The sequence below is a fragment of the Branchiostoma floridae genome, chromosome 2, assembly GCF_000003815.2.
Source record: "Branchiostoma floridae strain S238N-H82 chromosome 2, Bfl_VNyyK, whole genome shotgun sequence".
Taxonomy (NCBI): domain Eukaryota; kingdom Metazoa; phylum Chordata; class Leptocardii; order Amphioxiformes; family Branchiostomatidae; genus Branchiostoma; species Branchiostoma floridae.
This window is the reverse complement of record NC_049980.1, coordinates 16855698-16883615: the sequence shown is the minus strand read 5'-3', so window position 1 is coordinate 16883615 and position 27918 is coordinate 16855698. Positions and strand designations below refer to the sequence as shown.

The 27918-nt window shown below is 38.7% G+C and overlaps 2 protein-coding genes across 12 annotated transcripts; one reads left to right on the top strand and one right to left on the bottom strand.

The window, feature by feature from the left end:
- Positions 1–286: 286 nt before the first annotated feature.
- On the bottom strand, positions 287–12410 carry LOC118405821 (battenin-like; the record flags this gene model as incomplete). Of its 6 annotated transcripts, none has more annotated exon segments than XM_035805625.1 (13): positions 287–397; positions 666–785; positions 1040–1128; positions 1424–1569; positions 1678–1732; positions 2317–2423; positions 2671–2705; positions 2915–2967; positions 3436–3510; positions 3767–3834; positions 4084–4163; positions 4397–4458; positions 12092–12410. In XM_035805625.1, coding segments are annotated over 12 exon segments (960 nt in total), but the record flags the coding sequence as incomplete, so codon positions are not given.
- LOC118405791 (1-aminocyclopropane-1-carboxylate synthase-like protein 1) lies at positions 5987–27905 on the top strand. 6 transcript variants are annotated; one of them, XM_035805593.1, is made up of 16 exons: positions 5987–6218; positions 13853–13912; positions 14874–14944; positions 15143–15212; positions 15678–15744; positions 21463–21560; positions 21835–21912; positions 22002–22102; positions 22491–22580; positions 22961–23006; positions 24425–24566; positions 24842–24984; positions 25263–25323; positions 25736–25831; positions 26186–26286; positions 26990–27158. In XM_035805593.1, the coding sequence occupies exons 1-16, from the start codon at positions 6039–6041 to the stop codon at positions 26990–26992; spliced, it is 1407 nt and encodes a 468-aa protein (XP_035661486.1). In that variant the 5' UTR covers positions 5987–6038; the 3' UTR covers positions 26993–27158. The 6 variants fall into 6 exon arrangements, with proteins under 6 accessions (XP_035661486.1, XP_035661442.1, XP_035661460.1 ...); XM_035805549.1 differs by having other exon boundaries at positions 5992–6218; positions 26186–26281; positions 26990–27905; XM_035805567.1 differs by lacking the exon at positions 5987–6218 and adding an exon at positions 6884–7448 and having other exon boundaries at positions 26186–26281; positions 26990–27905.
- Positions 27906–27918: the final 13 nt, after the last annotated feature.

Genomic DNA, 27918 nt, shown 5'->3' with positions numbered 1-27918 from the left:
AGTGCAGTTTTTTGCTGCTAAATTGGTCAGAATGGCTTTGGACCCCTCGTTAGCTTTTCTGAGTCAATTCCTTGAGACCCATGTGTTTTCTGTCCAACTCAATAATGAGCTCCTTAAAAGCACATTCTATAACAACATAAATTTGTCAGCAAACCAAATAAATTTGAAGCAATTCATGTGGTATGAAAATTACATGGCATCTATTACGTGACTGGAATAAGAATGGAGTAGGCATCTGGTTGTTGTATATAATAGCTGACCAAAAATGGAAATCAATAGTACTTACATGGACATCCAACACCCACACCACCATGTTGATCCCCTGAAGTAAGGTAAGGATTTCCACTCTTCTGATCTGGACAATCTGTAGAGATGATCGGGAGGCAAAAACACCTGCCTGCAGAAACAAAGAAGAAAACCCGGATTTTTATACGCCATAACTGAAGTCAATGAAAGATCTCCCATTCAAAGCATTGGACAGCCACGAGTTGGGTTATTATAATTATGCCATATTGAAGTCATTTGACAGCTTTGTGGATTCACCTTGATCACTGTCTGCTGAGTCCAATTTTATATACTTGCAAGCAATCATCTTTATCCTATTCTCATGAAATTTTAACATTGGATCTAGCAGCAAAAAGAGACGATGATAAAAAGCACCATACCTGATAGCAGAACTGCAGTGCGGAGTACAGCTCTGGGCAGCCAATGTTGTATTCATCTTTGGGTCGTACTTTTGCAGCACAGGCTCGTGCTACATACTCAAATAGGTACACCAGGCCAAGCTGGAAAGGCACATGCAGTAATGTTGAAAATGCCTTTGACAACCTTAATCTTAAGCCCGGTGCTACCAGCAAACACCTTAAACTACCTCTGCTTACCATGTCATTTTCAGTTAGAAAAAGTTAACTGAAAAACAACTAATCTGGCTGCCATGGTCATAAAATGTTTATGGCAGCATAAACTAAGATATATGAGGAACTACTAGTGCTGCAAGGATGAAGAGGATAATAGGTAAGTAACTAGTACTGCTACTCACATTTACAGCTAACCACAGAACCAGTTTCAGGCAGCGCCACAACCTGGCCATGAAGGTTTCTCCCACAATTTCTTGTCCTGTGTTTATAGCTGTTTGTGAAAGGATAGGCAGTAGATATGAATCTTATGGTAAAATTTTTCTCACCATTCATGCAATGTAAAGAGCAGTTTGTGACAGCATGTCAAGCCATCAAATTCATAGCCCACAGAAATAACTTCTAAGCAGGAGCTCTGAGGGATTGATCCTTCAATTGTTTTCTAAAGTCTTAGTCAAATACTGGCTTTCTAACATCAACCAGATGTAGATGCACCTGCAGTTTGAGGGTGAAATGATAGATGTCACCCTTGTAAGTCTACATTTGCTACATGCAAGGGCATGACTTACAGTTGTCCAGTAGAGCTTTCCTCTCCTCTGCATCTTCTGCAGGCATTGTTTCTGCTGGTTCTCTCACCTGCCTTGGCCTTTGGATGATCTTAGCATAGGAGAACCAGTAGATCAATACAACAGGTGTGGTCAGAAGGAAAGCCATCCTGTGAAAATGGCATAATCATTTGAACTTTAGAATGCTGAACAAAAGTAAAAAAAAAACAATAGATAGGAAACATTGACTTGAGAAATAAAGAGGAAACATTACTCACTTGTTCAAGTACTTTAATTGCTCTGCCTTGCCACCACCAGTGCCAACCGAACAGCCTGTGAACAGTACAAGAAATCCTTGCCTCAAGAATAGGATGTAAACATAGTCCCTGGTTCTGAAATGCTCTCAGCTAGACACGTACAGGCACCTGCCTTGCTGACAGCATTTATGTACCGACACATGTTTTTCTGACATCATTTCAGTACGTGTCAGCATCAGACACTATCTTACTGACAGCATTTTGATATCAGGGAATGGCATGTTTTCTAGTGCATTTCAGTACCAGAGACAGATGCATGTCTATCTGGCAGAATTTCAGTACCAGGGACAGGCACATGTCTATCTGGCAGAATTTCAGTACCAGGGACAGGCCACTAACAGCTTACTAACAGCAGCTCATTACCAGAGTCAGTACTAAGGCATAAATGAAAGACACCCAGGAGAAAGAATGTCAGTATCAAGGACAGGCACAGACATCTTAGTCTTGCCAAGGTTCACTTTCAAGAAATAACACAATGGTCAAGTGTCAGAGAAAGGAATTCCATCCCAGAAATTGATTCACTACACATAGCTACAGGAAACATGTCTTGTAGGGTTCAACCTTGCCATCATAGGATAGTATTGAAAGTAACAGATGTACCAAATATGATGTAAATTCCAGCACCAAGTAACCCAGCCATGCCTGTTCCACTGGACCAACCATTGACCAGCTTGCTGGGAAACAGGGACAGGTAACCCAGGGTAACACTGGAAAATAAAGATTTCCTTTTCAGTAACTCTAAGCAGGTTGTTTTCCTTGTGGTCAGCTAGGTATGTACAGGTTTTCATGCAAGTGCACTTTAAACACACCTGACATGTACCGTGGTTACGGGCCCTGAGTGAGTGACATGTAGTTGGGGCACACCTCTAATAGTTTTACTTATCATCCCTAACAAGGTTATTCATTTCTGAAGTATCTAACTGATGATCACAGATAACATCTTTTGCAACTTACTTTTCTCCAAATGCAGCACTACTTCCAGCAACTACCTGTAGATAGCATAAGATAAATAGGAGAGTAAGGGACAAACCAACAATGATAGTACTGGGGGTGTGGGATTACCCTAAACTTGCAAACTTGAAACCCAATAAAACCATCTGCACTGGATAACAAATGTTGAAAATAGTGTCTCAAAATGTACATGTTCAAACCCACTAGTCATGATTAATTATTTAACGTTACACTTCATAAAACTTACAATGCATGCCAGAGCAAATGGAAAGTTGAAAGCATACGCCACCCCAAACAAGCCTGGAAAATACAAAATAAAGACAGATTACAGTTTATTGATGTAAATAAAATATGTGACATATGCACAGTGAATCTCTTATTGCCTGTTACCTACTGTTGCATTTTAAGTTATGTTCAGTTCTAAGTTGTTGATAAAGGTTCTTGGTCTCTATACTGAAAATGGGTTCCAAAATTTGTGAAAAAAGTTCCTCCCCCCCACCCCCATTTTTAAATAGTACAGCCCCTGATTTGTTAATTGACCATTTGAGTTGAAAACTGTTCTAGGTTAATCCCCAAGCAGATCTTGCTGTGACATAAGATAATATCATAAGCTTGGGAAGGAGTTTAGCCAGGCAGAGGAGTTTCCTTGGCCACAGCAAATGAAATTCTTCTGCCGCTAAACTCCTTCCAAAGCTTATGATACTATCTTATGCCACTGCAAGATCTGCTTGGAGATTAGTTCTAGGTAAACAGACAAACAGAGCTTACCAAGTAGCATGAGAACTCCATTGGCAAATATTCTGGTCCAGTATGGGGTCTTCAGGAGGACAAATGCATTAAGCACTGAAATAGTAATAACACAGAAAGAGAAGCTAAAACATCCCTATGTTCAATGCAATGTAAGAGTTTCGATCAAGAAAAAGAATAGCAGTTTTACAATAGCCTGTCTTTGGGGATAGCAAAAAGAACTTCTAATGTCCTTTCCATTTCATTTCTATATTATTTTATTGAGGTCATCATTGAGAAATCAAGCAATAAGACTGAAGTACAGAATCAAAGCCTGTTTTGGCCATACATGACGGTTAAAAATTACACATACCTCTAACAAATGCAGCTAATGACACGTTTGCTCCAAACACCAGTCCCACAAAATTCTGCACTCCAAAACTGGAATAATCAACAAATTTAACTTTCGTTCTTACACTAACAGCTCACAAACGTTTGGGTAACATTACAGCTCAAGGGAATTGAGGTGGGGATAAACGCAGAAATTGACGCAAATTGACAAATCAATCATGTTTTGCTCTCATTTGATATCTCATATTCAACTGTTTGCAATGTCCGAATGATCAACACCTACTTTCAAAAGAGATCAGATACTCAGTCAGAGTCTTAGCATAAAGAATGTTTTGCTACCTCTGAGCTATGGTCTTGGATGCTGAGTTGATGATGACGTAAGGTAAGTTGTTGATAGCTCCCAACAAGAAAAGGCCGACCTAGCAACACATTTTGATGTAGCGTTAGTTTTTCCTGGGGCCATGGTGATTGCCGGCTTATCAACCTAGAGAAGAGCCTTTCTTCAAGTACCATGCCTATTCAATGTTATGCGTAAGATTTGCGTAATGAAAAAAGCAACAGCATAGACGGCATGAACAGCATAAAACAACACAAGCCATTTGTCAAAGAGCATAGAACTATCAAAATAAACTACGATGCTGTGATGACTCACCCAGTTCCTGGCGTTCGACATAGTGCTGGGATGGAGCCTTCAGCAGAAACTTAACGCTGACTCTGTGAACCCATAACACTTCAAATGTTTCGAAACGTTTTCAGTGTTCTTTCGTTGATGTTATTTAACGTTACTTACAGCAAATCATATATCCTTGACCCAGTTATCGACCAAGATCTCGGACTCACAATTCACCGTCATTGAGTAACTTTAAGTCATCGTAACTTTAAGTAACTCAAAACATCTAAAGATTTATAGAAACTACGTCGCAGTTAATGTTGTTGGGCAGTGGATTAATTAGCATTAGCAGAGAAAAGTTAGACTTTGGACCCGTCCGTCTTTTCGATGCGACGGATACTGATACTCACTCAGTTACTACCGACCTGTCACGTTCTCAACATCGAATCATACCTTGCTTCGAAATTTTTGACTTTCAAGCATAATCGTCAGAAACGTCAAAGAAGGAGGGTGATAATTGAGTGCACCGTCCTCATGGTAGTCCCATGACTGACTTCCGGGCGATACTTGTTTGGTCGACTGAACGTTTACCTTGGAGGTCAAAGTACGACATCAGATCAGATAGTACTGGAGAGTCAGCTGAGGTCCACTGCCGCTTTCCCTCGTGATGTAGATTATGTTATGATCCTGATTAGATGACATTTTGTATGTCGTGTTCTACATCAACAACATGACTGGGCGACTAGCTGCTCCTTGCAATTCAGCAGAAATAAAGAAGGACAAATTTAAATCTTCATGCAATTAATTTGCTATACAGTGCAAGGTAGGGAAATAATAGATTTGTACACGTACGTTTTATAATGATATATCTACGCGTGATCTTGCAACTTTGTAAACATTGGGGGTAAGTTTTGCTGACGTAAACAGCAATGCCACAACCAACGTAGAGTTCCACGACCCCATACCTTCGCCAAATGATTGCAACCACTATTCATTTGCATAAATTATGTTAGTCCTCCACTCAGTTAACCGGTTCGGAATTTGTTTTAGCCAAATCACAGGTCTTCTCTATAGTTTTGGCTCCAGACTTTTCCGTTATCGCGATTGCAATATATAATCTTTTACATTCCCAAAATGTTCGTTTAATATCCGTAGCGTTTTTCGGTTGGGGATTTGGTCGTGCGGCGAACATTTGTGCACGATAGCGGTGTAAAACGCGTTTTCGTCACCTGCCAGAACTCAGATCGTACAAAAAATCTGACATGAAAAAATTCGGAAAAACCTAGACCTGATCCTTTGGACCCGAACCGGACCTGGATTTTCTGTACCCACCCATAATGACGGATACTTAACTTAGTAGCTTTATTTAAAATTATTACTAGTAAGGTTACTCATACTGATATATAAAATGCTCATATGTTGTGATTTTTGTGGGATACAAATGAGTCATAAATGTATGGACATTAGACAATGCGCCTTATCTTTCGCAAAAAAGACAAATGATATACCAAGGAGGTTGAAAAAGGAAACCTCTTTGGATATACATGTACTAGTATGGTCTAGTATCATCATCATGATCATTCACAGTGCATTTGCCTCGAGGTCTAAGTCAACGTTCAATACATGAGTTCAGACCAAGTATAAAGTGTGATTGGTATCGTCCAAAAACGCGTGCCCATGTATCATGGATTCTGAGGTGGGTCAAGGTGGGATCGACAGACCAAAGTCCTTCAACATGGCGGTGGTAGAGAAGCCACAAATTGTTGGGAGCCAACAGTTTATATCAGACCGGGCCAAACAAATATGCAAGGCCAGAGGCGAAATTTTCTTAAACACGGCTGCCGGTAGGGCCTGGAGAATCAAGGTATGACCTGTGTGGGACGCAAAATCTTCTCTGCATCTTTTTCCCGTGCTGTTGTGAAGGAACCTGCATAGTCTACTAAGGGAGGAGAGCATTTGATTTCATTTGGTTTTATTTTTCCGGCTGTATAGTGAGAAATACAGCCAGGGCTACCCAACTAGCCGGGGGCATTTGCAGATAAATGGCCAAAAGCTAGGTGCGACAGGTCGTCCAGTCTGATAGAACCAGCCGCTGCATTTGTCTGTGAACAACATAACTCGAGATGTTGTTGAGGGATATTAATGACCTTTTGTGGATAGGTAGGGGTCACTAAAGGAAGGTCAAGTTCGAAAATGATGTGCCTGGCGTTTTCCTACTGGTCCCCAGGGAGCTTTGTACGTTAGTGCGTTTGTCTGTGAACAACGTAACTCGAGATGTTGTTAATGGATATTAATGATCTTTAGTGGATAGGTAGGGGTCACAAAAATGAAGGTCAAGTTCGAAAACTTACATGATTAAATACTAGTACTAATTATGCAGATAACATTCTATTGCATAATCAAAGAGGAAAGTTTAAAAAACACTGCGTTCCATGATAGGACCTTTAAACGCACTATGAAGATTATTAGACATTAATCATGCCAATTAGTGTCACTCCTACATACTGCTTCTTTGTTCAGATAAGAATTTCATACCTATTCTTGGCATAATACGTTAAAGCTTTAAGGATCACTACAATAGGACAGGACCATCATAACACCCACAATTTATAAGGTCTCAAAAACAGACAACCTTTTAGAATAACCCTTGTTTATTTGGCGAAGTTATGGGTTCGTGGAACTCTAGTATTTGGTGGCAACTGCCGCAACGAACGAGAAAGAGATTGTAATATCGAAATACGACCGTCACGGTATTTGATAAGAATCTTCTGGGTAAGTTGGATGTTTAGTTGGCAAATGCACAGTGGGGATAATTAAACCGCTAATATGGTGCCCTGCATTTCTGTATTGGACTGAATGGTATCGTCCGAGAGGAAAGTATCGGTAACGGTGCCATTCCCAGTGAGGGGCTAGAGCGGGCTGGGTCACTGACAAGCGGATGTTTGACATGGCGGAGGTCCCGCAGCCAGAAGATTCTCTGAATCCAGATTTTATATCGGAACGTGCCAAACGACTGTGCGCGGGAGAGATATTTTTGGATGCTGCTGGCAACAGGGCTATGAGTAACCGGTATGACAGGAGCTCTAACTCCAAGGTAACATGTCATTTTTACGCACTTTACGCACGTGCAGTGAGTGTCACACTGTAGAAACCTCATTCTATAAACCCCTTCGACATACTATTTGGGTACCATTCTGTGCAAATTGTAGAAAAAAGCCTACATCTCATTCTGAATAAGAAACCAAGACAATCTTTGACAATCTTTCCCTGGTACGTGGAAAGTTATCTAAATTATGATTTCGCGGGAAATTCACTACATGCACGTAGTCTCCAATTCACATGCCACCGATTCGACATTCGGTTTTCCCTTTCCACCAACATTTACCACATAGGCCATGCATATTGAGCTACATCATGATAACATATTCTTAGTGGTATGTAAAGGTACAATATGGCACATGGCGTGCAAAGATATAAACTTTCTTGCACATTTTCCACACGTCGTAAATTTACGCCACTGACCGGAATGGAAGGACTTGAAATGATATCGCACTAATCCGTGCAGATTCTTTCATAAAATGTCATGCCGAATCGGAAAGGGACGTCTTCTTAAAGAGTGTAGCAAGTTGCCAGCAATATTTATGAAGAAAGGGGCTTATATGGCTCATGAAAAAGTTGCATGATATTATTTCAAAGCCCAGGAGCAAGCGAGTTTTTTGTCCGTCGAATCACCTATTTCCGGAAGTGAATGGTATCGCCGCGGACTGAATGAGCGGACGATAGCAGAGGCAAAGCCAACGGTTCACTCCAGAAGGCCAAGTACGGTGGGGAACGATGGCGGTGTCACAGAGGAAAGACGTTACCAGTCAAGAGGCTATACCTTTGATATCTCGACGCGGCCAGAGAATATGCGATGCATTCGCTAGTGGTGCATTTTTGGCCAATGCCGGTGCCCGGATCATGAGCCGAGGTTATTTCGACAGCATTTCTAAACCACAGGTAACGTAACAAACGCAGCGATTAACGTTGAATATAAATAGACAACATGGCCAACTCGGAAGAATGGTGTGTATCACCATAGCTAATCGTGTTACCTTGAAATCGGAGTCTGACTAACGCCCTTGATCTCACGTCGGACATAACTTACTCATTTTAATAGCACACCACAACCAAGGACCTCCTTGCCACAACCCGGAGGGAAATTCTACCTTGTTGCCCTTTTAATATACTGAATGAATTTCTGTTGTATATGCATGAGGGTCTGCATGGGGGGGTCTTGGTAACGCTTAACGGTGAATTCAGGAGGCCCGGTAACGCTTAACGGTAAATTCAGGAGGCCCGGTAACGCTTAACGGTAAATTCAGAAGGAGTTAACGTTACAAAGCATAACACTAATTAAAAGTAACATTGCCGTGCATTCCTATCCATACAACGCTAGAGTAGTTTATATAATATATCAATTGGTCAAAATATCCGACTATAAATGACATTGTGAGAAGCAAAAGGTGCCCAGAACCCGGAGGAATGACAGGGACAATGTCCATGACATCTGTAAATTGACGGAGGCAGAGTTCCCGGCCCGACACAGAGACGGCGGCAGCAAATTTCTTATGGGGGGATTGAACTATTGTTTCAGCACATGGAGCGCCGAAGGCGCGACGCATTCCAGGGGGGTCCGGGGGTATCTTCCCTCGGGAAAATTTTAAAATCAAGACCCTATTAAATGCTGTTTCCTGCATTTTTCGGCAAATTTTGCCGACCGACTAAGCTAGGTTTATTTTGACATTTTCATCAAATTACACATGGTTATAGCTTTGACCTCCACCCCCAGAGCCCCCGACATAGTTTACCATTTCGAGCTCGGAAAGCACGAGACGTTGCAATATAAGTCAGGGAAAATTTCAAAATCTGGACCGCCTGAAACGCCATTTACTGCATTTTGAAGAACAGATTTTGCTGTAAGACGAAGCTAGATTGAATCACACTATTAGAGAGAAAACGTTTTTGTGCGAAAACCCACGCCCCAAACATATTTTCGCCATGTCGTCGTGAGCGCCAAAGGTGCAAGCCGTCGCAAGGGAGGACCGGAGAAACCTCATTTTCTGCATTCTAGGAGTAACGTTACTTTTTGCCCGAAAATAAGCAAAGTTTGACACTGAAATCTGTATGAGTGATAAATGAGTGAGGGCGACGCTTCCACAACATATTTTACCCTGTCCAGAGCCGAAGGTAGGGAGGCTCGGAGAAATTTTGAAATCTGTATGTGGACCCTTAGAAACGCCATTTCCTGTATTTTCATGGGTTTTATTTGGTATTTGAATTCGTGTGTATAACTAGTTACGAAGAATTTCTTGGTAACGCTTAACAGTGAATTCGGGATAACAAATAACGACTAACGTTGAATTAAAACGACCAATAACGCTTCACGAAGAATATACCGATAACGTTTAACGGTGAATTAGAGCAGGTCGGTAACGATTAACGGTGAATTAAAATGGCTCATAACGCTTAACGGAAAAAGGCATGCAGACCCTCATGCATGCCTTCGGGTGCGATTTATATCAAGACCATATTTGTAACGTTGACTAAAGCTAAGACACTAAAGACTAAAAACTGACATTTTGCTGACACTTTGTGGTCTTCGGTAAGTTTTCTGTACTAGTAGGCTTAGCCCATGTGACTGTATGGGTGGACATAATTTTCTGATTCTGGTTTTATTTTTTTACATCATCTTGAGGCTAGAGAATGTAAAAGATACAACCAGAAAATTGTGTTCACCCATACAGAGTCACCAGGACTGTAATGTTACTGGGCTGAAATACCAATGTCAGTGGTCAGATTGGTCTTAAGAAATTGAAAACTGAAAGCCATGTTATAGTTACTGTATAATATCATCAGCTGAGCAAGATATATCATAGTTCGATCATAGTGGGACATGAAGATACAAAGGAGGTTCCTTGAACATACATACTTTCAGAGAACATTTTGAACACTGAGTTGTAAGTATAGAGAAAGAAGAGCCTCAGAGGTGTGCTTTTCATCTTTTTGTACATCTTTTCATTACTTTTATCAGACAATCAGTAAAAAAAAACATTCATCATCCATTGACCACATTGATCCATTATAACTTACAAGATATATACTAGTACATTAAATGGAACGAGAAGAGCCAGATGTCAGCTGAAATCTCTCAACTGCATGGCTATATCACCTGTCTGTGTCACCTCACCTGACCTGCTTTTGTAGGGAAGGCTACCTCCTAGCCAATCACCACGGCAATATAAATTGGTTCCAGTCAAGCCAAGTACACAAAAAAAGTCTGCCACACCTCACCTGACCTCAGTGGTGTATGTCTGTGTTGAGTTTAACTTCCAGCCTTCCAAGACCAGAAGAACTCATCATTACATATTTGTGTCTCCCTAGTGTTATGTGAACCTACTTTTCACCATATGGATCAGATTCTATAGATGGAAAGGCTGTGTCTGACAAAGGTGTAAACCTCTGCAACACAGGAGTAGGGGTGACCTAGTATGCTTAGCTGAATAATGCATGGTAACGATCTGCATTGCACTATTAGGTAACATTAAAAAGCATCATGCTTCATTTCAATAGAGAATGACAGCTTTACTATTAAATTTTACATTGCATTGGCATATACCACAGTGGGAAACACCCCTTTCTGGCTAGCTTGGTAGAGCCCTTAAGGTTAAAGGTTATGTACAGTAGAGTGAAGAAAGTTCTAAGGTCCTTGCTGCAATCCATCTGATCCTGTTGGAATGATGGTGGAAGCTGTACCACTCCACACTTTGTCATCACGTGGTGCCACTACCGTGAAGAAACATACAGGGGCCCTTTTGATGAAATTTGCAAGCAGAATCAAGGCCAACGGATATGATACAACAGAAAACTCTCAGGTTTGTATTCCAGACATAATTTAGATTGCTAGTATAATGTACATTACAGTAGTGCTCAAAAGTCAGACAAGTTTCATGAAGTGACTTGCAGTGTAGTTGTGACAATTGATTGACATGTATGTCTAGGCCAATTTGATAGCCCAACTTATTATCATAAACTTGACCCCCAAGCCATTTAAGGTCTATCAAGCTCAAGAATATAAGTTTATTCAAGGAGGTTTTTAACCTCCTTTGTTTATTTAACTGTGACAGTTTACCCTTACTGGCCTTAGCAAAGGGTAAACTGTCATAGGGAAAAATGCAGTGTGTCAATTGGGCACAATATTAATAGGACAGCTAAGACAGATGGTAGGAAAAACACCTTTTTAATGAAAAAAATATTATTTGTAAAATTGCAACTGTCCTGCCAAAGTGGTATTTTCATCAATTTCATGTCATATGATTCAGATTTTGGGATCGGATGGGGTGAAAATTTTGGCCACCCTACGAAGCAAATTTGTGCTGGAGACAGCCCTGTGCTCAACCAATTAGGTTGAAAAGAGTTACACACCTACTTTGCCTGCGCCACACACACCAACTTTAGTTCCGTGACACCTACTTGTTTTCTGCGCGACACACTTTTTTTCTGGAGTTCGCACACCCCTTTCTCAATGGATGGTCCCATATTAAATCGGGTTTGATGAGCACATAAAAGCTCATCCCATTCTCTACAATTTCAGAGCACTGGATCTGAACAACAACAACAAACCCACAAGAACAACAATGAAAGTAACATGATACTGAATGGAAGGGTGACCAAAACTGGAGTAAAATAAACTCCTACCTGGCTGAAACTACTCTACATGTGAAAATGTTTCAACCTTCTACCAGTACCAGTACTTCTCAAAGTACCCCCGAGGGCCCCTCCCAGCTTGCAGTCATGGGTCACAAACAGGACAAAAACTGACCTCAATTTGACCTCTTACGGATTACTCCACTTTTATATAATAGGGGAGTAATTTTATCCTGATGCAACAACCCAAAACAATCCATAAAATCAGATTTGTCTCTAGATTAGACAGATTTTGTCTTGTTAAGTAAGAATAAAATTTAATAATTTGATACAATCATACCAAAAGATTAGTGTGTAAAGAGTGTTTCTTTACAAAAGTGGAACATTCTGTTTTACCCTCAGCTGCTGCTACATTCATTTTAAGTCTGTCAGTAGGGCAAAGGACTTCATACTATTACTATAGACCTTGAAGGATACACGTGCAGGAAGGATGGCATCAAATGATCTCTCAGGGAGGGTGCAGAAAAGCCTGGCTAGGCTGCAGGCAAACCTCCTGATCTCAGATGTTGGCTGGAAAGTCAAGTCCTTTCCTTTTCACCCCAAAGACAGTCCAGAGGTTGGTTTGTTGTTGATGTGGGCTAAATCACAGCAGGGGATGCAAAGCCATCCATATACCTGTACAGATTTGTACTGGTTTCCAGGCACAGGCCCTCAGGGCCAGCAAGAGAATCATATGAATGAGGAGAAAATGAGTGGATTGGCACAAATGGCAAACTGGTTTCAACCAGTATATATAAGTACTAGTAGCCAGATGTCTATCCAAAATACTGATTTAAGAAGTCTACGATATGTACGTAATGTTCTTGAGTTCAACTTCATGATCCTCAGTCTCAGATTTCTTTTGCTAAATGCTGTTTTTGTTTGTATCACATTACAGGTACATGTAAATTGCATCAAGGTGTATATGTACCGATTTTGTATGTTTCTTTACAAGCAAGGGTGTTATAGTGAGCACACAGTAACACAGTATAACTTCCCGGGCAAAACTGATCAGTTTCATTTTCATCTACTAACATTCACACATTGGAGTGTACCCCTACTGTTATCAATCTTCCTTGTAGGAGTCTTGCAGGATGTGAGATGTGTCCCTAGCAGAAGGACCCTTTCCAGTATTTCACACATTGTATCATATGTCTGGTAAACAGTAATGGTTAGAATTCACATTTGTGACTTCCAGATCCAAACTTTGCTTTGTAATCTGCCGACCCGGGTTCGATCCCGGGTGTCGGCATGTTTGTTTCTGCTTCTTTTCTTACTTGCCCCATCTAATTTCTACACATCAAAGAAAACAATTTTTCTACTTATCCCTGTTGGTTCAAGTCTGTGTAACGCAAACTCTGCTATCTGGAGCTAGTAGGCTCCTCCCCGCGGATGTAGGACAGGCCAAAGAAGCACGATTAAATCAGGCTATCCCTGTTGGCAATGTAGCTGAATACAGTAAATGTTATCGAAAAAGTGTTATAGACTTTGACCTTAAATACTATTGTACCACCTTCACTGCACTTAACCATCCAGTCAGTCCAATCTCTTTGCTGAACCCCAGGTATATAAAGCCTTCTCTTTGAGTTTAACCCAAGAGATGGTGCAGTTCGGTAAATCTTCTCCCCCCACCCCCCTTTCAATTGCAGGAAAAACAGACATTGAATCCCAAGCTTCTTCATACTCACTATCCGGTTTGGCATCCATTGTTCCCTGTTCTTTTATTAAGATACCAGATTGTGTAAGCGCTTACCAAGTATGAATTACTTTCAGGGTATTGTGGACTTTGGAGTCAGTGAGAACAAGCTGATGTTTGATGTTTTTGAGAAAAAGGTATGCAGTGTCTAAAACATCTTGCGTTAAGTAAACTTAAGTCTTCATGCCTAAATTAGCAGCCTTAAATATTGCTAATGTGCTAAAACAGAAATCACAGATTGAACATTGAAAATGGAAAATCACCCAGCTACATGCATATGTACAGATCAGAAGTTATTACCTGAGCATCACAAGAATATCCTACAGTCAGGTTTCACATCATGGGGAATTGGTTTTCTGCGCGTGGAGAATTTGCGCGTGCGCGTGAAAAAATAAAGTTCCTGAAATATGTCAGAAAATGTGCAGCAAGGGATTCTAAGGCATAAAAATGTGAACCTAATATACAATTTCCCATCTGTTACCTGAATTTTGGGTTTGAAAAAAAAGAAGATTTTTAGATCCCTTGGGGATAGGTTGATTTGCATATTTTGAACATTTCAAAATCAAGTAAATTTGACAGAAATACATAGAAAAATTACACATACGATGTTTTAGATTGTGTGATGTAACAATTTCAGGCTTTTCTCCATTCTAGAAGCTTAATTTCATCTTTTTTGAAGCAGATTGTTTCACGCGCAAATTTCAAACTTTTTTGCGCATGAAAACTTAACATCTAAAAATCACTTGAAAAGCACTCAAGATTTTGTACTCAAGAATGCAACAATATGATACTTGATTCCATTTTGTGCCATCTTGTTTGAGGGTTTAAGTATAAAACTGCAAAAACTTTTAATCCCTTGGAATCAGCTAATTTGCATATTTCACGCGCAGATTTTTCACGCGCACAAAACCCCAACCCCACATCATGGCATGTAAGATTTTTCTATAATGGCCAGGAATGCTGTATAATATGGTATTTAATTACAGTGGTATTTATATATTTTTGTGGGAAGACAAAGGTCATCAGAAAGTCATGTTGATATCATACTCAGTGATTGTATGAAAGTACTGAAATATAATATGTGCAATATTTGTCTAGCTGGCTGAACCCAAGATACAGACGCTTGCACCTCACATGCTGTTTTATGATGTAATGGCTGGGAACTTGAGGTAAGTAGAATTGCGCCATTGTGTACAGGAATAATGGGTATCTATCTCAAACTGTTTCTTAATAAATAAAGTGTTATGTCATTTATTGCTTTATTATTGATTGTTATTGATTGTTTTATGTAACAGTGGAGAACAGGTGTTTTAGTACAGTTGAAATTCTACCGTTGATACTTTGCATGTACATGTATATGCCAACAGGTTCCGTGGGGCATTGGCTGAATTCCTCACTGAGCGGCTGAATGCAGCAAAACCACTGGATCCAAAAAATGTGAGCAGCGTGATTAACACCTTTGCATGTTAGATTATACTTGTACATTTGTACTTATGCAGATCTTGGAAGACATGGCCTGTGAGCACCTGAGGCATGTAGCTGCAATACACAATAAGTGTGAAGCACAATATCCAACAAAAGAATAGATGAGTCCCCATTCTTGCAGATCACCAAGCTACATTGTATTTGTATAGCATCAGAGACATTCATAAAATTATTGATTTACATTCCAAAGTGTTCTAACAGCATGTACGACATTCAAGCACATCAAGGGTATCTTCAACATCTTCAGTCACTTTCGGTTGTTGAGTGTTGTAGCATACATCCACCCTGTGATGCAAGTGGTTTGGTCATCACTTAAAACTCATCTCCTGAATATGAGAATATTTTCAGTATCATCCCCAAAAGAGCTGAGGAAGATGCCACATGTCTCTTGTGTGACAGTAGCTTGTGTTCCCACAGGTGAGGGTGTGCAACGGTGCTGGACCAATGATGGAGCTTGTTGCATCCAGCATAGGAGATCCAGGAGGTGTGTGTTTTCTCAGTAGCAAGTCTTCCCTGAAAATAGGTTTTAGTTTTAGGCACATAAAGTGTCCATCTTAACTCGTTTACTCTCTGTAGTCTAGGACACTTCTGGAATGGAAAAATACTTACAGCACTTATTTACATGTAGCAACATAGTAGATACTAGATAAAGAGGATAAAATTCCTGGTCAGTTAGCCAGATAGGGGCACTGTGCTGCAATGTCCCCTTTTGATCATTTTAGGTATTGCAGCTATGGTAGATACCAATATGTTGCATTTCTGAAGGTTTTTACTGTATGAGTGCTCTTTGGGTGTTTCAATTGTAAAGCCAAGACAGTGTTAGTGTACTTTTGGAGGAACTTATAATCTAAGTTCTGGAATTTCATCTAGAGGTGTTAAGAGCGAATGTCTGTAAGGGTCAAACAATGGTGGCAGGGGTCAAAAAATAGATTTGGCTCATATTTTGCACAGTGATAGTACTTGGTACACAACCCCTCAAAATAGCTTTCTTTCTACTCAGAACCTCTCGTTGCTATGGCAACAGGCCAAAGAAGTTTATGGGCCATTTTTCCAGATTTTGGCATGTAAAAAACATGAAAATTGTCCAACTTTAGGGCACTAATACTGATCAATGCTTTAACTTACAAACAAAAGCAGAATGTCCTGATTAGAGCAATGCCTGAACTTGCATTAAACAGCAGTAGAGTTAATCTTCTGTAAGATCTATGGTCACGGGCAACCTGAATGCAATACACTGTTTTCACGTTCCAAAAAAACTGAAATTTTGCCCAACTTTGAAGCACTGAAAGTCCGTAAGTGTAAAGATTTTTCGCTTGCAATTCACACCAAATAATAACCCACTAAATAGCTATTAGATGAATGCTTGCAAAGTCTGGGTTCTTGTTTTGTTACTACGCAATTATCCTTTAAAGTGGGTCAATTTTCATGATTTTGAGAAAATGTCATTTTTTGCTATCTTTGGACTACTGTAAGTTCCAAACCAAACTTGTTCTGTTATTGGAAATTATTTGGAAGATAAACCAATATATTGTCTATCAAATGCATGCTTGTAAAGTTTGCGTTCATGTTTTGTTGCTACGCAACTGTCCTTTAAAGTGGGTCAATTTTCTTGATTTTGACAATATGTCATTTTTGCCATTTTTGCACAATCATAACTTCCAAACCAAACTTGTTCTGTTATTGAAACTTACATCAAATATAAACCAATATATTGTCTATGAAACTCATGCTTATTAAATTTGTGTTCTTATTTCGTTGCTCCATAATTGTCCTTTAAAGTAGGTCAATTTTTATAATTTTGACAAAATGTCATTTTGTGCCATATTTGAACTATTGTAAGTTCTAAACCAAACTTGTTATGTTATTGGAATTTATTTGAAAGATAAACCAATATATTGTCTATTAAATGCATACTTGTAAAGTTTGCGTTCTTGTTTTGTTGCTACGCAATTGTCCTTTAAAGTGGGTCAGTTTTCATGATTTAGATAATATGTCATTTTGTGCCATTTTTGCACAATCATAACTTCCAAACCAAACTTGCTATGTTATTGGAATTTACTTGGAATGTAAACCAATATCTTGTTTATCAAAGGCACGTATGTAAAGTTTGGGTACTTGTTTTGTTGGTACACATTTTCCCTTTGAAGTGGGCTGATTTTCATGACTTTGATGATATGTCATTTTTGCTATATTTGAACTATCATAAATTCTTTTGTAAATAAATTGTTGTGTAACTAAAATAACCAATATATTGTTTATCAGATATGTGATTATATTTGAGTTCTTGTTTTGTTGATACACAATTATCCTTTAAAGTAGTTCAAATTTCGTGACTTTGATAGTTATTTTGTGCTATATTTGCACAGTGATAAATTCCAAACCAAACTTGTTCTGTAACGGAAATTTGCTTGAAATATAAACCAATTCATTGTCTATCAAATGCATGACTAGGCGCAGTTGGGGTTCTTGTATTCTAGCAGAATACGTACATGTCCCTATAAGTAGGTCGTTTTTCGCACTTATCCTAAAACTTGTTTTTGACAATGGCGATACACCAGACATGGTAGTCTTCATTTTTATAGAATTAATGTAACACTAACAATGTGTAACCACACTAAAGATAAACAAACATTTGAAGCATTTGAAGGGATTCTACACAGTCATGCTCGTTGTAAAAGTCAGATGCATCTACTCTGAACTTCTGAACATTCTACTAGATTTGCCGTTGAACCACCTTGTCTACAGTGACTTAAGTTAAACATGCTTGCGTCCCCACAAATATTGACTCCCGAAGACTTAACTTGTGTTTTTCATCAAACTCTGTGCATCTTTCCACTTACAGTGCCATGTTCATGTGAACAATATGTACACCCTCTGCTATTTCTGTGTACTTATTTTGACCATGGACAGGAACTTATGGGTAATCTTGAAGATTGAACTGTGAGCCCTGAAATGTGAGCACTTTTATGTAGATGTGTCATTAATAATCACTGCCGGTGTATAGTCAGCATTTGTGGAAAAACCTTAAGAGTACCCAAGTTCCTGCCATTGTTCAAAATGAATACTGGCCACAGACATTGCAGAAGTTGACCAAACGCATGTTTGTCTTATATGTATGCTACTGTGAATAGAAAGACACACTGATATTGGTGATATTTGTTCAAAGTTGAAACAAGTTAAGTCTTTGAGAGTCAATATTGTGGGAAGCAAACATATAAGACTGTAGACTGTAGTCATACACGAGTATACGCAGCGTGCGTAGCTGCAGAGATATCAGAATGTTTGGAAGTTCTGAGTGGATGCATCTGACACACCCTCCTATGTAGGGCTAATCCCGCGGCATACGCAAAAGCCTTACGGTATCAGTGAAGGCCCCCTCTCACTAGACGTGCGGCACGCTTGCGGCATTGCTGCGTTCGTTCACTGCGGTACTGTTTTGTTAATTTCGCCGATTTTGTCTTGCACTCACACTGACGTGCGGCACTGTTGCATTTCTAGACTAAATGCATGAACATGTTATTGACAATTGCAGCGTTGTCAATTTATGAAAAATCACCGTAAAATGATGAGAAATGAGATTTATAATGAAAAGATTTCCCTTATGATAATGAATTATATGGTACATATGCTATAAATAACCTTGAAAGACTTTTACAGTAAAGGAAATGACCCAAATGAACGGACACGAACTATATAACAGATTTCACTCGATGTGTACGTTTTGCACCATGTAACGTTATGTGTAATTATGTATGTTTATATGTTTATTCACCAATTTTGCAAATTTCTAAAATGAAAATGTTTGATATTTCATACTTCTTTTGTATGACGCTGAGTATTTTCATTGTCGGCGGATGGCTTGCCAGCCTATTGATGTCTAAGTCTATCATATTTGTAAAAAGTGAGAAAAATATGGCCCATGGGTCTGAATGACTGCAATTTTGTATTTTATCGGTGGCAGGCTACCAGCAATGATTAGCTTGTAACGTTATAACGCAAACGCAAACTCGTTATCATCCAACATAAATAATTTCTTTTTGAACGTTGTACGATAACCTTTATCTCTACATCCGTAGGTTAATCGATAAACCAGTTACTTATTTTTTGTTTTCAAGTATAAAATACTGACCTACTTTCCATTAAATAAATCAAAAGATGTATTTTTAAGTTAACTCTGAATACGGATACAAGGTAAGTTTTCTGGAATTCGCAGTGTTTTAACTGGATCGAAAACCGCTGTAAAATTATTAGAAATGCATCTAAAATAGTTTTTCGTTGATAAAATGATGTTTACTTTTGATTCTTGGTGTAAAATAGGCAAAATATATCCTTGATACTGTTTGGAGCATGGTGGCGGCACTGTTGGGGCACCGTTGGGGCACCGTTGCGGCACTGTTGCGGCATCTTGCCACTTGCGTTATTTTTAAACTTTTTAAAAAACGTCGCGCTTGCTTGCGGCACTTCTAGGTTTGCTTGCGGCACCTCTAGGTTCCGTGGCGGTACATCTGCGTTTTCGAACGCAGCAATGCCGCAAGCGTGCCGCACGTCAAGTGAGAGGGGGCCTTGAGACATTTGTTTGTGCCACTGGATTATGATTTATCCCTGCATGAAAGAGGGGATTAGGGACATTGAAGACGAGTATTACTTTGTGTAGAATCTCTACATTTTTTTTTCTTTATGGTGATAGCGTGTTTGTTACATTGTTTCTATAAAAAACAAAGACTGTGACATGTGTATTACAGTAACTGTTTTTTTTTCAACAACAAGATTAGTGGAATACGACCTACTTCAGATATGTGCATACTCTGCTAGAATACAAGAACCTGAAATGTGCAAGCATGCGTCTGATGGACAATATATTGGTTTATATTCCATGTGAATTTCAATTACAGAACAAGGAAGGTTTGGAAGTTATGATTGTGCAAAGATGGCACAAAATGACATATTATCAAAATCATGAAAATTGACCCACTTTAAAGGACAATTGCGTAGCAACGAAACAAGAACACAAACTTTACAAGCATGCATTTGATAGACAATATATTGGTTTATCTTTAAAATAAATTCCAATAACATAACAAGTTTGGTTTGGAACTTACAATAGTTCAAAGATAGCAAAAAATGACATTTTCTCAAAATCATTAAAATTGACCTACTTTAAAGGACAATTGCGTAGCAGCAAAACATGAACGCAAACTTTACAAGCATGCATTTGATAGACAATATATTGGTTTATCTTTCAAATAAATTCCAATAACAGAACAAGTTTGGTTTGGAACTTACAATAGTTCAAAGATAGCAAAAAATGACATTTTCTCAAAATCATGAAAATTGACCCACTTTAAAGGATAATTGCGTAGCAACAAAACAAGAACCCAAACTTTGCAAGCATTCATCTAATAGCTCTTTAGTGGGTTATTATCTGGTGTGAATTGCAAGCGAAAAATCTTTACACTTACGGACTTTCAGTGCTTCAAAGTTAGGCAAAATTTCAGTTTTTTTGGAACGTGAAAACAGTGTATTGCATTCAGGTTGCCCGTGACCATAGATTTTACAGAAGATTAAATTATCTACTGCTGTTTAATGCAAGTTCAGACATTGCTCTAATCAGGACATTCTGCTTTTGCTTGTAAGTTAAAGCATTGATCAGTATTAGTGCCCTAAAGTTGGCCAATTTTCATGTTTTTTACATGCCAAAATCTGGAAAAATGGCCCATAAACTTCTTTGGCCTGTTGCCATAGCAACGAGAGGTTCTGAGCAGAAAGAAAGCTATTTTGAGGGGTTGTGTACCAAGTACTATCACTGCAAAATATGAGCCAAATCTATTTTTTGACCCCTGCCACCATTGTTTGACCCTTACAGACATTCGCTCTTAAAGCTGCAAATGATATTTTTGATGCAGTGAGGCTATTGGATATTGTAAATTCATTTAATTTTAGTACAGTAGTGATGCAACAGATTTTATGCATATTCACAGTAAATTCCTGTTAAAGAGATCTCTCGAAATCTGTTAAAAGAAAACCAACAGGAATATTTGGAGATTTACAGTCATGGTGCAGTAGAATTCCTGTTATTATACATGATTGTAATGTTACATAATTTTATTCTCAGAGTTATGGAGTCATTTAGCATAAGAGAATGATTCTCTAAAAAAAGTACAGCTGTTTTATTTGCATTTGCTGATATTTTCCTGTGATATAGACTGTCTCATGATGCCCATGCCATGCTATGGAGGTGTGTTCTGGGATGTGGGAGGGCGAGCAGAGATCAATGTAGTGCCTGTCCACCTTACCAGTAAGGTAGGTACATGTACAACTAAAGGGGCCACAACTATTTGTTTATAAACAAGATACATGTAGTATCATTTAGCACTAACATATTTGATGTTTGGGCTTTGGACATCCTTTTGGATAATCTATTATTACAATTTGTATTTTGTGCTTTCATCTTTTTAAGAGTTCATCAAGTGCATGAGAGGGTAAGACAGTCTCACAAAAGGATATTTGACATGATACATTAACACATATTCTAATGTGTACTTTGAAATATTTTCCATGTTCATTTTTGTTGTAGATGGAAGAAGGAGACACAATGCCTTTCCAACTTACTGCCAAAAAGATTGAGGACACCTACAACAAAGCCACAGCAGAGGTTAGTGTCAAAACATTGTTGTAATGTGTTCGTAAATAACACATTTTCAGCAGCTGACAACCTCTGTAACTTCTTTCTGTCTCTGATAGGGAAAGAAGATTGTTGGCATACTTCTCATCAACCCCCACAATCCATTGGGAGATATCTACAGTGCTGAACTCATCATGGACATCTTAAACGTCTGCCACAGGTGAGCTTGTTTACTGGCCCAGAAACAACAATACTATGACAGTAAGAAAAACACTAACATCAAATTGCAATAGTATCAAGCTTTGATAAAATATCTACTGATTTTTTCTACTCTAGAATAGCATCTGAGATTTACAGTAATGCAGTGTTGATTTCTGGACATTCTTTGAAGCATATTATGTTGGAGGTAAGATGTCGTCTTGACTTTTTATGTGTTGTTTAATCACACCTCCAGTCACAAGCCACATTAAAGCAGTCCCATCCATAGAAACATAGTTCACCCCACCCTGTCAGAAGCAACATTTCCTCAGTCCCTTGATAGGTTGTTGAATCCAGGTTTGTGATAGCTCAGACTTACCTCTTATTATGTACTGTGACCTGTCTTTCAGGCACTCCCTCCATGTCATCATGGATGAAATCTACATGATGTCCATATTTGACACCGAGGCCAAGTTTACCAGTGTCCTCAGCCTGCCAAAGTGAGCTTGTCTCCTACCCTGCTTTTTCCATGTAGAATTGTTGATGATTATCTATTGCAAAATTGTAAGTTCATAAACATCATGACAATGTAGTACTGTTTACTGTGAGTGTTCCCTAGCATAAGAGCTCTTTCACGGAAAGTGGATTTGGGTTAAAGTACTTATTTTGTGTTTTCCAAGGAAAAGGCAAAACACTTAACGGTTTAAAAGTTACCTTGGAGCACCTAACAAAGCTAAACAAAGGTTCAAACAAATAAACAAATGTCTGCAAATAAAAAAGTAGTGTCAATATTGATTAGAAGAACTTAAGATGATGCCTGGTGTAAAAATGACACATACACATACATGTTTACAATCAAGCAATACATAATCTGTTGCAGTATCCCTGATCCACAGAGAGTCCACCTGGTGTGGGGTTTTGCCAAAGTGAGTACTGGAGAAATTAGACTTGAAGCATTAACTTGATTAAAGGCGCCCAGAGCAGTTTTTAGTGCATTAAAATTGGGGATATTCTGGATGAGACAATCGGTACGGTATTGACATTTACTTCACCATTCTAGCACATTTGTGTCATTATTTCGTACTTTCAGCGTTTAAAAGGACGCACAAACATGCCGCAAACGGACCCCTTTGATCTATTATATCCTACAATAAATCAGCACAGGATCGAACCACTAACGGTTTCCCGTCGGTACTTTTCGGAGATTTTCGAACGCATGAGGTCACCGAGCAAATTGAATCTGATTCGCCCGTTCGCAAATCGAAACTTTATTCGAACAAGTGACCACATCTCCGGAAGCGTTCGGGATTCATCGGTCATGTTCGCGTGCGTTCCACAAATTTGAAATAATGGCACGTGCAGCACTCAGATTTTTAATGAGTTCTCACCACTCAACGACATATCATCTTTGCTCAATAAAGGTCGATATGCAATGAGATAGTGTTATTCAAGCTTACTGTGTGTAAAAATGACTTAAAATTAAATTTGAAAAGACTAAAAAAACTGCTATGGGCGCCTTTAAAATGTTCTCACAATGCCGGTTAGTTTTCTGTCATTTACACATAGTTGTCTGTACATGTATAATCGTATTACAATAGATGAAAAAATATGTTTCATCAAGGAGGTTTCATCTTTAATGATGACCTTTCCTTACATTTGGACTTAAGTTTTTATAGTGCTATAGAACTATAGAAATATTTATTCAGATTGTAGCAAGTTTAGACAATTGAAGTTCAGCTAGTACTGAAAAATTGATTTTTATTGCATTTTGATCATGCTCTTAACAAAGCCACCACAATCTGTATATTCACTGTTATCACAAGAGGAGCACAAGCCAATCCTATGCATTAAAGTAGTCTTAGAACCCATGTTTTAGATTTGTATTAAAAGCCCTTTTACTTTACATGTATGTAACGCTGGGTCACCTTCATCCGCCGGTAATCTATATTCGGTTTGTTTAAAGCAGGCTATCTTGGGATATCACTTCGACGGATGGTAGTTTCAAACTGCAATATTTTGAAGATATTGCAACTTGAAACCACCGCCCGTCAACTTGATATTCCTAAATATCCTGTTTTTCAGATAACGGATATAGGTTACCCAGTGAATAAAGGTGAACTAGCGTTACCTCTGTATTTCCATGCATGTACTAGCCTGATAGGGCATAATTGTATTATAAAGGTTATCATAATAAGCAGCTTTTATCATTTGTACAAGGGATCTGATAACCAACCAATTTTTGGAAAGACTAAGGATTGTTTAAATCCAATAAGCATTGTCACAGTTTTGAGTACATGTCACATGTATTACTGTGAAAATAGCTCTTCTTGATGTATTGTTTCAGGACTTCTGCATGTCAGGGATGCGATGTGGTGTACTCTACAGTGTGAACGAAGCTGTCAACAAAGCTGTTGATGCCCTAGTCTACTTCAACATGATTCCTGGGCCAATTCAGCACGTACTGACCGAGATTGTTCTTGATAAAGGTACAATGTATGTTGTTTTGTCATTCCCTCTGAAACCTACCCTGTCAATCTACTTGTGAAAGGTAGAGGTACATGTATAATGTGGGTCTATATTGACAATAGATGAAGTAGAAAGTTTGGAATGATCACCTACAGTGCCACATCAGTTTCATTGCTAAAAACATGTTTGGCTGCTATGATCACAGTAGTTTTTTGCTGGTTTTGATTGCAACTACTAATCTGAAGTAGTATTGTGTTATTGTTGAATGGAATTTTTTAAATCCTTTTTCTACCAGAATGGCTGGACAATGTGTTCATCCCTACCAAGTACTCCCGTATGAGGGAGGCTCGCTCCTACATGTGTGACAAGCTGTCAGCCTTAGGTATACCAGTCCGCAAGAGCCCTTCAGGACTGTACATCTGGGCAGACTTCAGGAAGGTGAGCCTGTTTGATGCTACATTACCACTTCTTACACATGTCTCTAAACCTTCTCCCTGTTGTGGAACGTTGATGATGTTGTAGGCTTCCAAATTTTTCTCATGTTTGAATACCAATTATTGTGTGCATTTTATCCAGATGTGAACTGGAATACAAAATGTTCAACATGTTTTCATCATCTTCAAACAGCCTCAACAGTTTGAATATTTGAATCATTTACTTACAACTCATTTTTTTAATAACCAGCTTGTTTTACTCTCGCTATTGTTCATTTCCAGTACATCCAGCCATTGACTCCAGAGAACGAACTTGTGCTGTTTGAGAAGTTCATGGATGCAGGTACTGTAACTGGTATTGTTGACATTCTTGGTAGATGTACTTCTTAAAGTGTTTATGACACCAAAATACAAGAATTCTCTATTAATTTCAATAAAAATAGTGTAATACAATTGACAAGGACATTTGCACCAAATATACATTCTTCTGATATTATTGAACATCATATACCATGCAACGTCATACTTCCAGCTCTTGATTCCTGCCACCAGGCAATTAAATTAAACATAAATTTTACTTTGATGACATCACAATAAACACAGCAGCTTGCTCAGAACAGGACAACGAGTACTGATCAGTGTAACCGAGCAATGTAACATACCAGCCTACAGTGTTTCACTTAAAATTCTGTTGTCTTTTACAAACTGGTATAAGATATATTATGTGCTCATGGAATATTGCAAATTCTGCACAGGAGTTTACCTCACACCTGGTATTGAGGCATTCAACTGTGGGGAGCCTGGATTCTTCCGCATGGTTTTCACAGTGTACAGGGACCATCTAGAAGTGGGTAAGTACAAGCAGCAACTTTACATGTTACTTTCTCAGGAATGTAGCTAGACCTCTGTCCTCCTTCTACATGTAGGTGAAAAGAGCATGAAAAAAATACATTTCTTCCAATAACTTAATAAGTTAAATTCTTTGGGGATGCATTCATTATGTTATGACATATACCTTAAACTTGTGTGTGACCTGAGCAAAATATAAGGGACAAAGTACATGTGTACATATTGATAGATTGAAGATGTAACAGTTGTTGTAGGTACACACAGCATCAAGCTTTATAAAAGATTCCTAGAACATGGATATCCTTACTGCCACATTTCCATGGAGATGATTCTAATGTAATGATATCCCTCCTAAGGCATGGAGAGGATAGCAGCAGTGTTGAAGGACTGTGCTGAGAATGGCCTCACCAAACCACAAGCTGATAATGCAGAAGCACCAACCAGTGCCGATGGTAAGGTACTGTCACACTCTGCTCTCTTTACTTTTCCAATTGTTAAGTCTCCATTTTGTTTATTTTTTTTGCACTTTTTGTTTTTTTAATTCTATTTTGTTGCTATAGATTCTCATGTCACATTTCTTGCCTTTTTAGAGCACTTGATTCCCCATTTTGTGACTTACATCTTTTCAGTCTTTCAATGCTTCATGTACAGTGACAGGTAAAGTTCAGTCTGTCTGAACAACAAACAGCTTTTAATAGAATTCTATATCCCTTGTAACTTATCTTTCTTTTTGCTATCTTATGTTTTAGAGTTAGTACATCTGTCCATTTCTAGTCTACTTTGTTTTCGCCCTCGTCTTTGAGAATTTCATTCCTGAGAGAAACAAGTTATTTTGTGATATAAGGTCATGATTGCACATGAAATGAAGGACATGGTATTATTTTGTCCAGCTTGTCATGGCTAAACATTTAAATTTTAAGACATTGACTGATATCAGTAATATGTGCAAAGTTCACAAATCCTTCCTTTTGTCAATATTGGAACATTTGTTTTCTAACATAATGCTATGTATAGATGTTGCAATGCCAACAAAAGGAAGGAAGGATCTGTGAACTTCGTTTCTTCAATTTCAAACTCAAATTATTTGTGGCTACCAAAAAATAAGTGACAGAACTTAAGTGCAGGATAGGCAGAATTAACTGATATGTTGTTTTCTTCAGTGAAAGAAGAATCTCTAGAAGACCTTCTTGGACTTCTGCAAGGACGGATATCCTCCTCAGGTTGGCTAGAGGAGACCAGAACACAGAACTGGGCAACCCAGAATCCAGAAGCTTTAGAACAGTTCAAACAAGCTATGAAATCCCAGGAGGGATTTGGAGACAAGTAGCCATCAGAAACAATTGTGAAACATCTTCCTACAATGGCCAATCAAATCTACACAGCTCAAGTATGTGAATCTCTGAAAATAAGACTGATCAGTACATTATGGTGTGAAATAAAGTCAGGTGTCCAAATAGTTCTGATCATTCAGGTCATCTTAAAACAACATATGCAGTCAAACCCGTACAAGTGACCTCATCTGTACATAAGGGTCACCTGATCAGTATGACCACTGTTTGGTAATCCCTTTAAGTAGATAATTTTTCCCATTGATATGAGAATTTATAATCCTGTAATAGTAAACAATTGTAAAAAAAAAAAAATATCAGCCCCCTTAGAGTTCTTCTTGAGTAGGTGTAACTGTTAGTGTCAGCAAACCCAAAATAGATAAAGTTAGTAGATCTTTGTGTGTCTTTGGTGTGTGTTTTGTCCCATGTTTTTGCGTTACATGTAGCAAACATCATAGTTCATGCTGAGAAAGTAACAAGTTGCTACCAGCTGTATGATTAAGAGGTACTCGGATGTTTTTGAGTAAAAGAGTTCCTGTCCTTATCACATACAATTTACGTCTGATATATTTTTGGGTAATTCAATCTGATATGTGGTAGGTACAGTTTGACCTCAAGCCATCTGGTTTACATGTTACAAGGGAATCATTTATTTTTTGTAACCAGGCAAATTTGAATATAACGGTCCCATAGCTCTGTCCACCCCCATGAAAACTTCAAAGGCAAAATAAAACCATAAAAGTGTAAGTACCTGATGACCA